The 14,198-nt window shown below is 39.8% G+C and overlaps 1 protein-coding gene across 1 annotated transcript; it reads right to left on the bottom strand.

Moving 5' to 3' along the window:
• Positions 1 to 6,631: 6,631 nt before the first annotated feature.
• On the bottom strand, positions 6,632 to 9,004 carry LOC131705310 (zona pellucida sperm-binding protein 2-like). Its single transcript, XM_059007734.1, has 8 exons — positions 8,840 to 9,004; positions 8,084 to 8,136; positions 7,882 to 8,009; positions 7,612 to 7,801; positions 7,382 to 7,523; positions 7,044 to 7,137; positions 6,855 to 6,959; positions 6,632 to 6,769 (listed from the first exon to the last, which is right to left on the bottom strand). The coding sequence occupies exons 1-8, from the start codon at positions 8,987 to 8,989 to the stop codon at positions 6,660 to 6,662; spliced, it is 972 nt and encodes a 323-aa protein (XP_058863717.1). The 5' UTR covers positions 8,990 to 9,004; the 3' UTR covers positions 6,632 to 6,659.
• Between the last annotated feature and the right edge of the window lie 5,194 nt (positions 9,005 to 14,198).

Genomic DNA, 14,198 nt, shown 5'->3' with positions numbered 1-14,198 from the left:
GTTATAAGCGCTGCACTTGTTTCAATAAGTGTCATATTATGATATTTATAATGCACATTTTATTACCTGCGTGCAGTACCTTACACTTTTCTCTATTAAATGTCATTTGCCATGTGTCTGCCCAGTTCTGAATGCTGTCTAGATCATTTTGAATGACCTTTGCTGCTGCAACAGTGTTTGCCACTCCTCCTATTTTTTGTGGTGTTTGTAAATTTAACAAGTTTGCTTACTATACCAGAATCTAATTCATTAATGTAGATTAGGAGTAGCAGAGAACTCAATAATGATCCCTGTGGTACACCACTGGTTACCTCACTCCATTTTGAGGTTTCTCCTCTAATCAGTACTTTCTGTTTTCTACATGTTAACCACTCTCTAATCCATGTGCATGCATTTCCTTGAACCCCTACTGTGTTCAGTTTGAGAATTAATCTTTTATGCAGGACTTTGTCAAAAGCTTTGTGGAAATCTAAATAAACCATAAAATATGCTTTGCAATTATCCATTGTCGATGTTGCATTCTCAAAAAAAATCAAGCAGGTTAGTTAGACACGATCTCCCTTTCCTAAAACCATGCTGACTGTCTCCCAGGATACTGTTACCATATAGGTAATTTTCCATTTTGGATCTTATTATAGTTTCCATAGGTTTACATATAATTGAAGTCAGACTTATTGGTCTGTAGTTACCTGGTTTGGTTTTGTCTCCCTTTTTGTGGATTGGTATTACATTTGCAATTCTCCAGTCTGTTGGTACAACCCGTGTCAAGAGACTGTTGCATGATCTTGGTTAGTGATTTGTAAATAACATCTTTCATTTCTATGAGTACTATTGGGAGGATCTCATCCGGCCCAGGGGATTTGTTTATTTTAAGAGCTCCTAGTCCCTTTAACACTTCTGCCTCTGTTATGCTAAAGTTATTTAAAACTGGATAGGAACAGGTTGACATGTGAGGCATGTTGTCCGTATCATCCTTTGTAAAAACTTGTGAAAAGTAATAATTTAATATATTTGCTATTTTTTTTTCGTAGTCTATGATTAGACATGTAACCTCCTCTTTTGAATGTTCTCTTGCTGTTAAAACATTTTGGAATTGGTTTTAGCCCCCTTAGCAATGTTCATTTGTATCTATCTCTCTTGGCCTTTCTAACTTCCTTTTTGACTTGTGTTTGCAGTTCCAAATAGGAGGAGTGGCAAACACTGTTGCAGCAGCAAAGGTCATTCAAAATGATCTAGACAGCATTCAGAACTGGGCAGACACACGGCAAATGACATTGTGTTACAAACGTGTAAGGTACTGCACACAGGCAATACATTTCTCCCGCCTTCCTTTCTATATTGGTTAATAGTGGGCTCTAGTTTTTTTTTTTTTTTAACATCACTGAGTCCCTTGTCCCTGTGCAACCACAATGTAGAAACATATAGAGAATGTATGGGAATGGTCAATAAACATCACTGTTGTTTCTCTTAAAGCGTGTTTATTTATTTCTAATACTGGACCCTGTCTTAATACTGTATTACATTATGGATATGAATATAGCTGAATTATTAATTGTTGATAATACTTAGAATACCAGATACATATTTAGCAATACATGTGATTTATTTAACAGTCGTTCATTATTTTGTGTATCAGCCGCCACACAAAGCTGAGCGCAGTGCGGTATACTGTAATGATGCTCCAGTCAGTCTGTCCGGACTGCACCTGAACCATTTTAAAAACACGAAGCCCCTAATAAGCTAATTTGTAAAAGTTAGTAAAGAATTGAGCTAATAAAACGAAGCTAAATTTGAACTCCTAGCTGGAGCAACGAGAGAGGGCGAGAGGGCGGGGCAGAGAAGGAGGGGGAGACGCTGCTAGGCAACCGGCTTGTGAACATTCCACTCAGTTGAGCAGAGACCGTTAGGATTTAAAAATGCGAACGTTCCGAGCGGCGTTAGGCGCTTCCAGTTGCTGGCATTTTAATTTTGAAGAAAACCATATTTTAAATACTCAAACAGCACTGTATTAAAAAAAATCATTTACTTCAGTTCCAGACCGTTTTCCAACAAATAAAAGGAGGTACATATTTATAATAAGTATATTTGTTATGATATTAAGACTAAACAAATGTGCTACAGTTTGGTGTATTATTTATTTATTTATTTATTAAATGTTGTATTTCTTTTTTAATATTGTATTGTTTTCACAAAATAACATCCATACATTATCAGTTCATCTGCTAGAGTAATCAAATCACAAATATTACTCGTCAGTAATTCATACATAGAAGTTAAAATGTAAGGCTGGATTAAAGTTTAACCAAATAAATAGGTAAATACATTAATAACGACATGAAGCAAAAATACGTTTTGGTAGCTCATATGTAGTCCTATTTAAATTACAAAATGCGACCTGTTTTAGAAATTGATTTATATACTACCTGCCATTTAAATCTAAATTATATTTAAAACTGTTTGAGGGGCAGACTAGAATAGATGATTTCTAAAAGCCATTAATATGTTAAATTATAACACCATATTAGCACTCTGGGAAATATAGAAATTGATCATTTGTAAAGAATTAGCTGTAAGATTATTTAGATAAATAATCAGAATTATGGACACATGGATTTTTGATTAAACTATACCCACATGGATTTTTGTTTCATGTCGTAATTTATTTATTAATTTCATTTTAACCTCTTGCTGGTGCCACGGCTTGTCTCTGTATCAATTCACTGATATTTGAGGTTTTGTTTAGTACACACTAGCAGGTGATCTGATAATCTTATTGATGTTATTTTGTGAAAACAATAACACGTTAATTCTGTGCTACAAAAAATGACTCGCCGTGTTGTAGCTTGTGCGGGTGATGTCATGGGTTGTCATGGCAGCGCTGATCATCACGGGAGGGGTTATCAGTGGTTGTCGGAGAAACGCTGGAGTTCCGCTGGCTTCCGAGGTATCCAACCCGAATATCTAAATCAATACAGTGACAACAAAGGAATGTGACATATAAACCTAATGACTACATTAATGAAGCAGTAATACACGACAGGGTGTGTGTGTGTTATTACACACACAGCAGTGTGGAGAAGTGGTTAGGGCTCTGGACTCTTGACCGGAGGGTTGTGGGTTCAATCCCCAGTGGGGGACACTGCTGTTGTACCCTTGAGCAAGGTACTTTACCTAGATTGCTCCAGTAAAAACCCAACTGTATAAATGGGTAATTGTATGTAAAAATAATGTAACAATTGTAAGTCGCCCTGGATAAAGGCGTCTGCTAAGAAATAAATAATAATTATCAAGAGGTAATATCACCACGCCTTGGGTGCGTTGGGAGGCACTAGACGAAGTCGAGTTCTTCAACCGCACAGGAAGTGGTGATATATCTCATGATAACACACAGACCCTGGAGTGTATTATTGCTCTTATTAAATGGGGCTATGAGTGTGGTGTTGTTGGTAAATAAAGATGACTTTAAACCTTATTTTAATATTTTTTATTTGTGTCACCTTCCACTGAGAGAAGTAGTTCCACAGTATCTAAAAAATGTTTTATTAACAATTAAACATTTGATTTTAAACAGTTTTGTATAATATTTTCTTTTTCGGGGCTTAGCTAATAGTTTCTTGTTTAGTCTTTGTAGATATTGAACTGGATCATTGTTTCAACGTGCATGTCTGGGTTTTGTCCAGTAGATGGCGCTGCTGCTGCTGCTGTTGTGATGTTTTGTTTAGCAGAATGCAGTTCACGTACCGTGTTACAAACGGGACGGCGCTGCACAGAGCGGTACAAACTGTGCAATTAAAATCTCCGGTAGTACCACAGACGGGCCGTCGATAGTCATCTCTGATAAACCCAACATGAATATAAATACGAACTCAGTCTGTTTCAAAGAGCACTCAGAGTGACGGCGCCGGAGAGTCTGATAGCTGGTTTACTAATATGAATGTGCCTGTGTCTGATCGAGTCTTGCATCAAACTCTCTGTCCTCTTTATAATATAAACACATTACACCCCCTGTACTACACACGGTGTTTCCAGTGTAGTGAATTCAGTTCCAATAACTCACACACTCAAACATGAAGAGAACAACATGTTGTTAAGTAGCACTTTTTTGTGATGCTAGAACAAGGTATAAATAAGGAGTGTTGATAATGTCACCCTAAACTGAGGCAGCCAGACCTATGGCATCACACATGGGACTACAGAAACTGGCAAGGGATTCTGGGAATTGTAGTTTGTTTGCAGTTTTACCGTTTTGTGGCTGAACGCTGGAGGCTGCATTAGCCACTGTATTCGATTTTTGAATCTAACGGGAGTAATACAAACTACACTAAGCAAAAATGTATGAGATATATTAATGTTTTATATTTTGCATGTATATGTACAGAACTGTATAATAAAGTTTGTTTCCAGAATTCTGTTCTTTGCATGTGTGTGTTTTATAATATGCATACCTGTCAGCACTGAGCTTTCAAAGTAAGGGAGACTGCATGGGGCAGAACTCTGAAACAGACCTTCACAGGCAGGGTTACCATATGACTTCATGCTCACTAGAACACACTGGGATAGTTTAGGCTCTTCAACTCACACCCCAATACATTGTGGGAAGTGTAGTCCTGCTGAGAACAGTGCCCAAGAGGTGTAGAATGTACCACAATGCATTGCAATTGGAAAAGCCTGAATTGTCCCAATGAACAAGGAGTCACATGGTAACCAGAATGCATGCCTGCCACAGGCTTCCCATGGGCCCTAAAGTATGACCAATACAGACAGGAAGGAACTGCACTGCTGGAAATAGTGATTTTAGAACCTGAAATGTTAGCAAAAATAATTGCTTTTGCAAAAACGTATGTAGGAGCTGAACTGGAATTTTGATTATTAAAAAAAAAGGAATTGTCACAGATAGCTGAGTTGGGTGGAGGTGTAAAAATAATCAAGTCCAGACAATGGTATGATGTGACACAAGTTGTTTTCTTTTCCTTTATTAGTGTCTGCAAACAGTGGTAATCAGGACAACAAACAAAAGAAAATGTCCAAACAAAAAAGAAACGCTAACTGAAATGTGGAGAGACAAAACAAACAAACAACAAAGTAAAATTATCCAGGCTCTGGGTGGCTGTCCTTGCCTTTCTGGTGTCCACCCTCCTGGTTGGCTGTCTCTCTTTTGAATTAGTTTGTTTATGTCTGTCAAAAAATTCAGTGAGCATTTGTTTGGTTTTATCCCTCAGTACCTCTCCCACACTCCTTTGTGCTTTCAGATACCACCCTCGACTGCTACAACACGGCCCCCTTTTATGTGCTGCGGAACGCCCCCTGATCAGCGGAACACCAATCAGCAATTGGCATTTTAATCTCCTCCCAATTCTGGGACTTTGCAGGACATTCCGTGTTGTTGCCCTCAACAAAGATGGTGACCGTCCTTTCAGGACTTTTGCCCCAAAGGTGGAACTGTCACGTCACACCATCTCTGTCGGGGCCTTCTAGGCTGGCTCACAGCCCCCTGGCGGCTGGGAGGATGGCTTACAGCACGGGATCACTTTATCTCGTCACAGGAATGTATTCTTATTTTAGTTTATTTAGGTATGTATAATTATTACGGTTTATGGATTGGTATGTGCTCCTTTTCTATGCACTGCACCCTCAAGTGGTAGTTTTCTTTATAGCTAATGAATTATAGAATTCAGTGTGGAAAGTAAACAATAAAGAACACAGATGACACAGTGAGGAGGAGCAGCAGCAGCAAATACAGTTCAACTGAAGACAGTTAGTTTCTACTTTTGAAAGGAGTTCCTGGTATGGAATATATTGCTGTAGTGGAAGGATTTTCCACTAGTTTTATTATTGGATGTAAGTTAATAAAAGCTTACTGTATTCTGAAGATTGGGAAGTTTACACACCTGGAATTATTCTAGAAATTAAGAGCTGGAAGTGATGTGAAGCACAGTGACTGTATGATGAGTCGTAATGTAGAGGATAACTAGCCTACAAAAACTAACAAGTGGGAAAATCATTTATGAAGCCACCACAATGTAAATTTAAAGAGACAAGAGAATCTGTCAGGGAGAAGGGCCCAACATAAGGGAAAGTGGACAAGCCTGGCTTTGGTGGACAGCTTTTAACTTTACACCAGCTTTTGTTTTCAAATGAAGCCCCCCCCCCATTACTATTTCTACACACGAGGCTTCAAAATAATTAACAGTTAAATATATTCTTAAATCAGTGATGCAGGGCTCTAGTTTGTTTCTTGTGGAAGCCTGGTTCATGACAATATATAAATTGTATACTGAAATAGAATTTATATATGAAAATTGTTACCTAATACCTATTTAATAAAAGGGACAAATGAGGGGGCGGGGGGGGGGGGGGTTCTTCCTTAAATTTAAATCATACTAAATAACTGAAGGTATAGTAAATTGCCCTGTTACTGTTCAATATAAAAAATAGAGTTACAGCTCAATGGAGGAGGAAAGTCTTTGCCCCCAGGTTCACACAGTGAATTAGTGAAGGGTCCTGGAGTAACACACCATATTGAGAATGGCCTGATCAGGGAAAATCAAAGCATTTGATACAGCAAGGAGGAGGAAATCCCATTGACATGGCCATTCTGACATATCAAGTGTAGAATTAGTCAAGCACAAAAAAGCTTTTACAAGTAAGATTTTTATTTATCAATACACACTTTTTGGCAGTTTCCAGAAAGATACAACTCCAGCTACAAAGATAACCACTGAACACACACCCATTGCAGCTCCCAGAAGGGACCACACATTGAATTGGGCTGGAAGAGAAGAAAGAAATAGTTAGAGGAATAAAGGAGTTATATTTTACTTTAACTGCAATTGTGTTCACATCATGCATATTACCACTTCTAGGCATAAAGTGAAGGGACCCATCTCTCTTCAGCTCAATTGGGCCAGAAGACACAAACACCTTTACTGCACCACCATCCATCCCTTCAGCACTGCGACCTACAGGAGGAATTAGGAGTCCATCAAAACAAATGGACAAAAAAGCATGCTAAATGTCCCCCCCTTCTTAGACAGAGCTCTTACCAAGCCTCTGTTTCCCTGGAATGCACCGTCTGCTACAGAGGCTGTCTGATGGCCGGTTTGAATCACATATCACAACACCGCAGTGGAAGTAAATCTGAAAGACAGCACACCTTGTCAAGCAAAACTAGCATCAATAGATCAGGTAGTACCATCATCCAATGAGGATTACCGAATTGAAAAACAAATATATTGCATCATAAGTGTTTCTTGCAGAAGTGCAGTTACATGTTTTCATTCCAACTCACTAAAGATTTGAGAACAGCGACTATTCGTTGCTTGTAAAGCAATCCAAACCATGCATTGTGGTACAAGATCCCCATCCCAACACTCCACTTTACCTGTCCTTTCAGTGCATCCCGGCCGCTTGTGAAGGAAAACATTTTCACTTCAAACCTCTTCAGACGGGATGGGAACAGCACTCTTGCATTGCTGGAGACTGGGTGAAAGATTGTCAAGTACTCATCTGCAGAGTTCTCACAACTAGAAAGAGAAAGTAGGTCAGGAGCACGTCAGCCACAACTCCAATTCCTAGGTTTTGTAGCAGCAATATCATATTCCAGCATCTTACCTGTCCACAACAACATCCCACTTTGGAGAGCTATTCCTGTCAGCAGAATAGGTTGCCCAGCAGTTCTCCAAAAACAATTCAGCCTGTGGATCCCTGCTGTACAGGAGTTCTACCTCAAAATACAAGGGTCTTCGCAAGTACTTCACAACAGGGTAATCCCGATCTCCATAGAAGTCATTGTAGGTTGAATCTGCAGAGATGCAAGGGAGAATTTTATAGGTGGAAACACGCTACTAGAGCATCTATATTATTTCAATTGCCAAGTCATACCCAATGCAAGCCGCATGATGACTGCAAGGTCCCCCAAGCCAGGCTTGACTACAGGTGCAGGATTATTCTGGTACAAGAACTGTACTACCCTGGTGTCATTGACCAGGTAGTGACAGGCAACTCTCAGCCTGGAAAGAGGAGATGGGGTTAGGAGAGTTTCAGGCTCAACCACAAGGATACTCAATTTGATTGCAATCCTTACCGGTAAGATGTGAACAGCACTTCATTCTCATAAGTCAGGAGGTTGTTGTCAAACTGGAAGAGAAATCACAAAAGGCTCAGGTTGCAATGAACTTGTAGATTTAGTATGGAGCTGCATACCAAGTTGCAGACTAGCTAATATGGTACTCAGGATCATCCCCAGCTGTGTACTAATTTTGTACCAATTTCACAATTTAAATAAAAAGCGTTGGTTATGAATATTGCAATTTCATAATTGAACACTTTTTTGGGACCTCATGTTTGTTACAGTTAACATAAGACAAGTCTGTCTACAGAAACTGCTAGACTAATTTGGTATTGTTTTAGTAACCTCTAGGAGGGCAACAGCAGTAAAATTTGGATTTGTTGCAAATACACATTTGAATACACAGCTGGCAACTCTTGAGCTGCAATTGGTATTAACTCGTGTACTAGTTTAGTCCCAGCCTATGTACTAGCCACGGGATCTTCCCCAGTTAGTACACTCCTTCCAGTTCACTGCTATTGACCCAAAAGGTCTATAGGCAGCACATGCAATGCCATAACCAAGAGACATGTGTCGCAGCACCTTTGTCAACAAGACAAGCAGTTAAATACAAAAGGTGGCATCCTTCAGATGTACACAATTCATGCAAGTAATTCAGCTGATAGAAACACTGGTCACCATGGCTCCCCAGAGTGATCCAGGGGTGTTGGTCAACTTGTCAATATGTTGAACCTCCTTAAAATATGGTTTTAAAAATGTGTCAATACTAACCCGTCTAGTTGTTCCACAGGAGTTGACATTGAAGTAGAAAACCGCATTGATAGCATCAGACTGAAGAGGCCGGCAACTTGGATCCCTTAGAGTTAGTTGACTTGGAGACAAGCTGGGGACAGATTCCACTTTCACAGCGAGAGCTGCCATAGTTCCATTGGTGAAGCAATCTGAAACACAGCATTTGGATCCAGGTTACGGAAACAGATTATAGCTTCAATACCACTCCATGCAACCTTTGGCCAATCTCAAAAGCAGCTATTCTAAAAAATGCTTGGTCTGCAGGAGTTACCAATCATCTTTGTAGGGAAACTGCAGGACAGAGAAAAGTCAGCCACCACAACCATGGTCTCAATATCCTTCAAGGTCAAGTCAAGCCTGCTTCTGATGCCCGAAGAACTGATCACCTACAGAGACAATACATCAGGTCAGTAATGTGTTGAACCCAAGACAACTAAAAACACATTAAAGCTCCATCACTTACTTCATATGTGGCATCAACTGAATTGTATGGCACAGTCATCCAGAAATTGGTAGCATTGGCATTATACTTGTACAGGGCAAGCAGACTTCCACCAAGTTCTCTTGAGCCCACAAAAGGAACCCAGTTGCGACCCATGTTGCCATATGTTACCATGGTATAGAATGCAGCACCATCACAGTAGCCAGTTACTGTAGGTAGAACTGCAAGAGGAAAAGCAGTTGTCAGGGCAATGGACTGGATTGTCAGAAAAGAGTAGTTGTAGACCACAAACAGTCAGGCACTTACTGATGTCTTTGAGAATGGCTTCAACTACAGCAGGATGAGTAAAGGGTGTATTCTCTGGCACTATATTCAGCAAGTAGGTCAGGGGCAGAATGTAGGTTCTGGTGTCTGGAGGAGTTACCTGAAAGAAACATGGGTTTGTAGGATTACACCCAAAGTCAGACAGCAAGCAAGTGTTTTCAAAATGGCAATAGGATGGCTGAACATGTGGGATGTTACCTTTTGCTTCACATTGGGGTCCTCAAATGGCACCTGGAGAGTGTAGGTCTTGGATCCATTGGGAAAGACATGCTCCTGGACATTATAACCTTTTAGGTTGGCTTCTGGCACAGTTAACATCTCTGGACCAACTATAATTTTGACCAGCTCCACATCAGGCAGGAATGTCCCCAGGGTCACATTGAACACTCTGGCTTTAGGAACAGTGTCTGAAATTAAAGCACGCAGTTAAATGAAGGCTATGAAGTGGAGCACTGCAACAAATCCCTTTGATTTACTGCATGTGGACAAGTTCTACATACTGTTTGTGACAACTGGTGGCCGAGGCATGAAAGGAGTGGTTATTGGATGAAGTACTGTGTACTTGGTCTTCTCAGGCCCATCTTGCCAGGTATGCTCCAGCATTGGTTCAATAGAGTAAGAGATCACATAGGTGTTGTCCAATACATGGCTCTGAAAGCACAGAAGCATCTTAGGAGGAAAGCTTTAAAATGAGAAGGATTTAGAAGATGTTGAACTTCTACATACCTTGTAATATCCACCATCAGCTCCCACAGGAATTTTTACAGTGATTAGGTGGGGACCGACATCCAGTTTATAATCTCTATTATGAATCGTTGCAGGGTCAAGCTTGCGGCCATCAACTCCCATTTGAACATCAAGGGTAGTAATTTGTGGTGTCGGAACAAGGGGAGGTAGAACACGGGGAACATTCCATGTAATCATCTGTTCTGTGAAGGCTGTTCCATCTGACAGAAAGGAACACCATAGACTTGGTATAGAAAACTCACACTTAAACCTAGAACAGTTCTTGAGCACCGTTGCCCTCCATAATCTTACTCACCAGTAGGACATGTAACTGCAGTGTCCACCATCATGACCATCCATCTTTGCTTATAAAAGGTGGTTGATCTTAGCACAGCCATTGGTACAGTTTGGATCTGTTAGAGGAGGGGGAAACTTTTACTAAAATAAAAGAAAGACTAAATCTACCTTCATTGTCTGGATATACTGTACTAGACAACAATGAAGCCTAGATTACTTACCACCTGAGGCTGGCTTTCTGTGGAGTTGTATGCAGCTCTAACCAGAATTCGAGTTGGTGTAGTGTTTATGCCATAGCCATTTGTCATGGCCTGAGCAACAGTCATGGTTGTCTTTCCATTTGCTGGGAGATGGAACACAACTTTCCAGATGCTGTTGTCAGCAGCAGTTGCCTAGCAAAGAGAAAACCCCATTAGAATAGGGAGTTTGAACACAAAGCATCCCCAGTCTAAAGGATTTGTCACAGCAGATGGCTTGTTTAATAAAACATGAACTAAAACTGAAGGGTGAAATGTATCACTGAAACCGTTATATGATCAAACGTCTCTAATGGAACAGAAAATCCTCAAATACAACTGCGTACGAAAGAGCCTACGTGAAAGCATGTGGTCTGGATCGGATTTGTACTGGACCTTAATATCAGTGTACCAAAACTTTAGGATAATACTTGAAATTGCTCCTATACAGCAGACTTCAAAAAGGTATATCAAGACACATTTATCATGAAGGGTTTATAACCCTGCACATATGAAGCCACTACCTAAGTGGTTGAAATACAAGGCTTACACACTGACAAGAAAGTGTTAACTTCACCACAATCATGTTTTACCACAACAAATCACAGAATATGTATACAAAGCCAATGCCTTAAATGTTACACAGTTCCAATATGACCACCCTCTTGGGAGACAGGTTAAAGTTAAGGGGGCCGTTAGATTTTGCTTCAACTAGATGAGACAGTAGATTAGACCTCAATTAGGCAATACCAAGGGGATGTGAATGAAGCAAATGCAAAGTCACATGATTCTACCTCAGGGTATGCAAGGGACCAATCAGGATCATCTTGAACAAAGTTTGGCTCAATAAGTGGCACACCTCGTCTCACAGAAACCTAAAGAGAATTCACATTAGTCATGAGTGAAGCACTTCTGTAATGACAATTAAAATACCCACACAACCCAACAAGTTATACTGAACAGCATTATCACATCCTGACAGCCCTTACCTCCATGTAGTTTCTTTCACACAGAATCTCCCTCTCTGCCCATGGAGAATAGCGGCATGTCATGCTCTGAACATAGGAGGAAGCTGAAGTCATAGCACTGTTTGAGAAGACACTGATTTGTACTGTCAGCTTGTAGGTCTCATCATTCTGGAAACAAAGGCTAAAGTTAGTCCCAGCATGTCACCATTAGAAACACGTTTAAAAAGAAATATAATTAAAACTCACTGTGTTCTGAGCAAAGCAGCTCACCACAGAAGCAAGGAACTTGGCATTTCCCAAGAAGTCAACGGTTAAGCTATATCCACACTGTGCGGCCAGTCTTGGAGAGAGGGACACAAGCGCCCCCTTATTGTCTATGGAAAATAAATTAAGTTGGCCTTTTAAGAAACTGTACACGTGATCAAGCAAGGTAGAGATATAACAAAGTGAACACCCCCACCGCCACGTTCCATAAGCAATTTTGTAAAAACGAGTTATATTAATAGAATTATACACCCATTCGGAACAGTATGTTTAGAGTAAATGATTTCTAATTATGCGCACTTGCAGTCAACAAATCTGACTAAGGTTGTAGCAGCACAGGTCTATTTAGGGTGATCAGCAACATGCTTTTAAAGTTAACGCAAGAGTTTCATACCCTGCATTTGAAGAAAAAAAAACGAAGCCTTACAGCGCAGGAGTGCTCTGTTCTTAATTCAGGTTATTACATTACGACTCAACAGGCTTTATACATCAAAAGCTTTCCATTCAAGAAAATTGATCACTCACCAATCACATTGATACGAAAATACTTTCCAACAAAAGACTTATCCAACATCATCATCATAACACTCCCTTGACATTCTGTCCTCACCGAGCCTGCAGAAGACAACGATACATGAAAACACACAACCGGCAAATAAACAGCAAGATAAAAGAACAGATGTGCTGAAGCGACCGTTATCGTACCTACAGGCGGGTTCTGCGTCCAAACTTCAGTGACTAACACTGCTAACAGCAATGTTATTCTGCATTGAAAAAAAAAAACACGCAAGTGAGAAACACACAATAAAATGAACGTTTCTAAAGTAGAGAAAAGATCAACAATTACCCAAATCTAAGACAACACGGCATCATTAAATCCAAGGCAGCCCCGACCGTGAACTTCTTTCACCGTTATAAAGACACAATAATAAAAACAAACTCGCCAGTAGTTGGGTTTGGTGTTCCTTAGTGCGCAATGTGTTTATAAAGAGGTTCAGGTGCTAATGGGAGCTAATTAGCTGCAATTGATGCGCGCACCTCTTTCATATTAGTCCTCTAATTTTCAATCAGTATGTTAATTAAAATAAATAATAATAATAATAATAATAATAATAATAATAATAATAATAATAACCCATTTAGAAGATTGTACTTTGAATTTAAGTTTGGCAGAAGTACGTGCGGAACAAACTGGACTGTCACCGAAAGGCTCAGCTATGGAGGCATGTAGTAAACAAACCCCAATGAATAATAAAAAGCAGGCCGCGCAAATGAAGAAACACATTTATATCATGCAGGAATCCAGGCAGATGTGTTGCCTGCGCCAGTTTGAGGGGACGAGAATGACAGCTCGAGTTCTGATGTTAACATCCACAAGACCAATAAGCCTGACTTCTATTATATGTAAACTTATGGAAACTATAATAAGATCCAAAATGGAAAATTACTTATATGGTAACAATATCCTGGGAGACAGCCAGCATGGTTTTAGGAAAGGGAGATCATGTCTAACTAACCTGCTTGACTTTTTTGAGGATGCAACATTGAAAATGGATAACTGCAAAGCATACGACATGGTTTATTTAGATTTCCAGAAAGCTTTTGACAAAGTCCCGCATAAAAGATTAATTCTCAAACTGAACGCAGTAGGGATTCAAGGAAATGCATGCACATGGAGTAGGGATTGGTTAACAGGTAGAAAACAGAAAGTACTGATTAGAGGAGAAACCTCAAAATGGAGTGAGGTAACCAGTGGTGTACCACAGGGATCAGTATTAGGTCCTCTGCTATTCCTAATCTACATTAATGATTTAGACTCTGATATAGTAAGCAAACTCGTTAAATTTGCAGACGACACAAAAATAGGAGGAGTGGCAGACACTGTTGAAGCAGCAAAGGTCATTCAAAATGATCTAGACAGCATTCAAAATTGGGCAGACACATGGCAAATGAAATTTAATAGAGAAAAGTGTAAAGTATTGCATGCGGGCAGTAAAAATGTGCATTATAAATATCAGATGGGAGATAGTGAAATTGAAGAAGGGAACTATGAAAAAGACCTAGGAGTTTATGTTGACTCA

Source organism: Acipenser ruthenus, chromosome 35 (assembly GCF_902713425.1).
Source record: "Acipenser ruthenus chromosome 35, fAciRut3.2 maternal haplotype, whole genome shotgun sequence".
In the NCBI taxonomy this organism is placed as follows: Eukaryota; Metazoa; Chordata; class Actinopteri; order Acipenseriformes; family Acipenseridae; genus Acipenser; species Acipenser ruthenus.
This window is presented reverse-complemented; position numbering and strand designations above follow the sequence as displayed.

Bases quoted from the DNA above. Each gene is read 5' to 3' on its own strand.
- LOC131705310 (XM_059007734.1), bottom strand. From the start codon at position 8,989: ATGGCAGCTCTCGCTGTGAAAGTGGAATCTGTCCCCAGCTTGTCTCCA. The intron at 8,137-8,839 runs GTTAGTATTGAC...TTTCTCTTCCAG, and splicing joins CCTGTGGAACAACTAGACGG to TTTGACAACAACCTCCTGAC. The intron at 7,524-7,611 runs GTAAGATGCTGG...TTCTCTTTCTAG, and splicing joins TGGGATGTTGTTGTGGACAG to TTGTGAGAACTCTGCAGATG.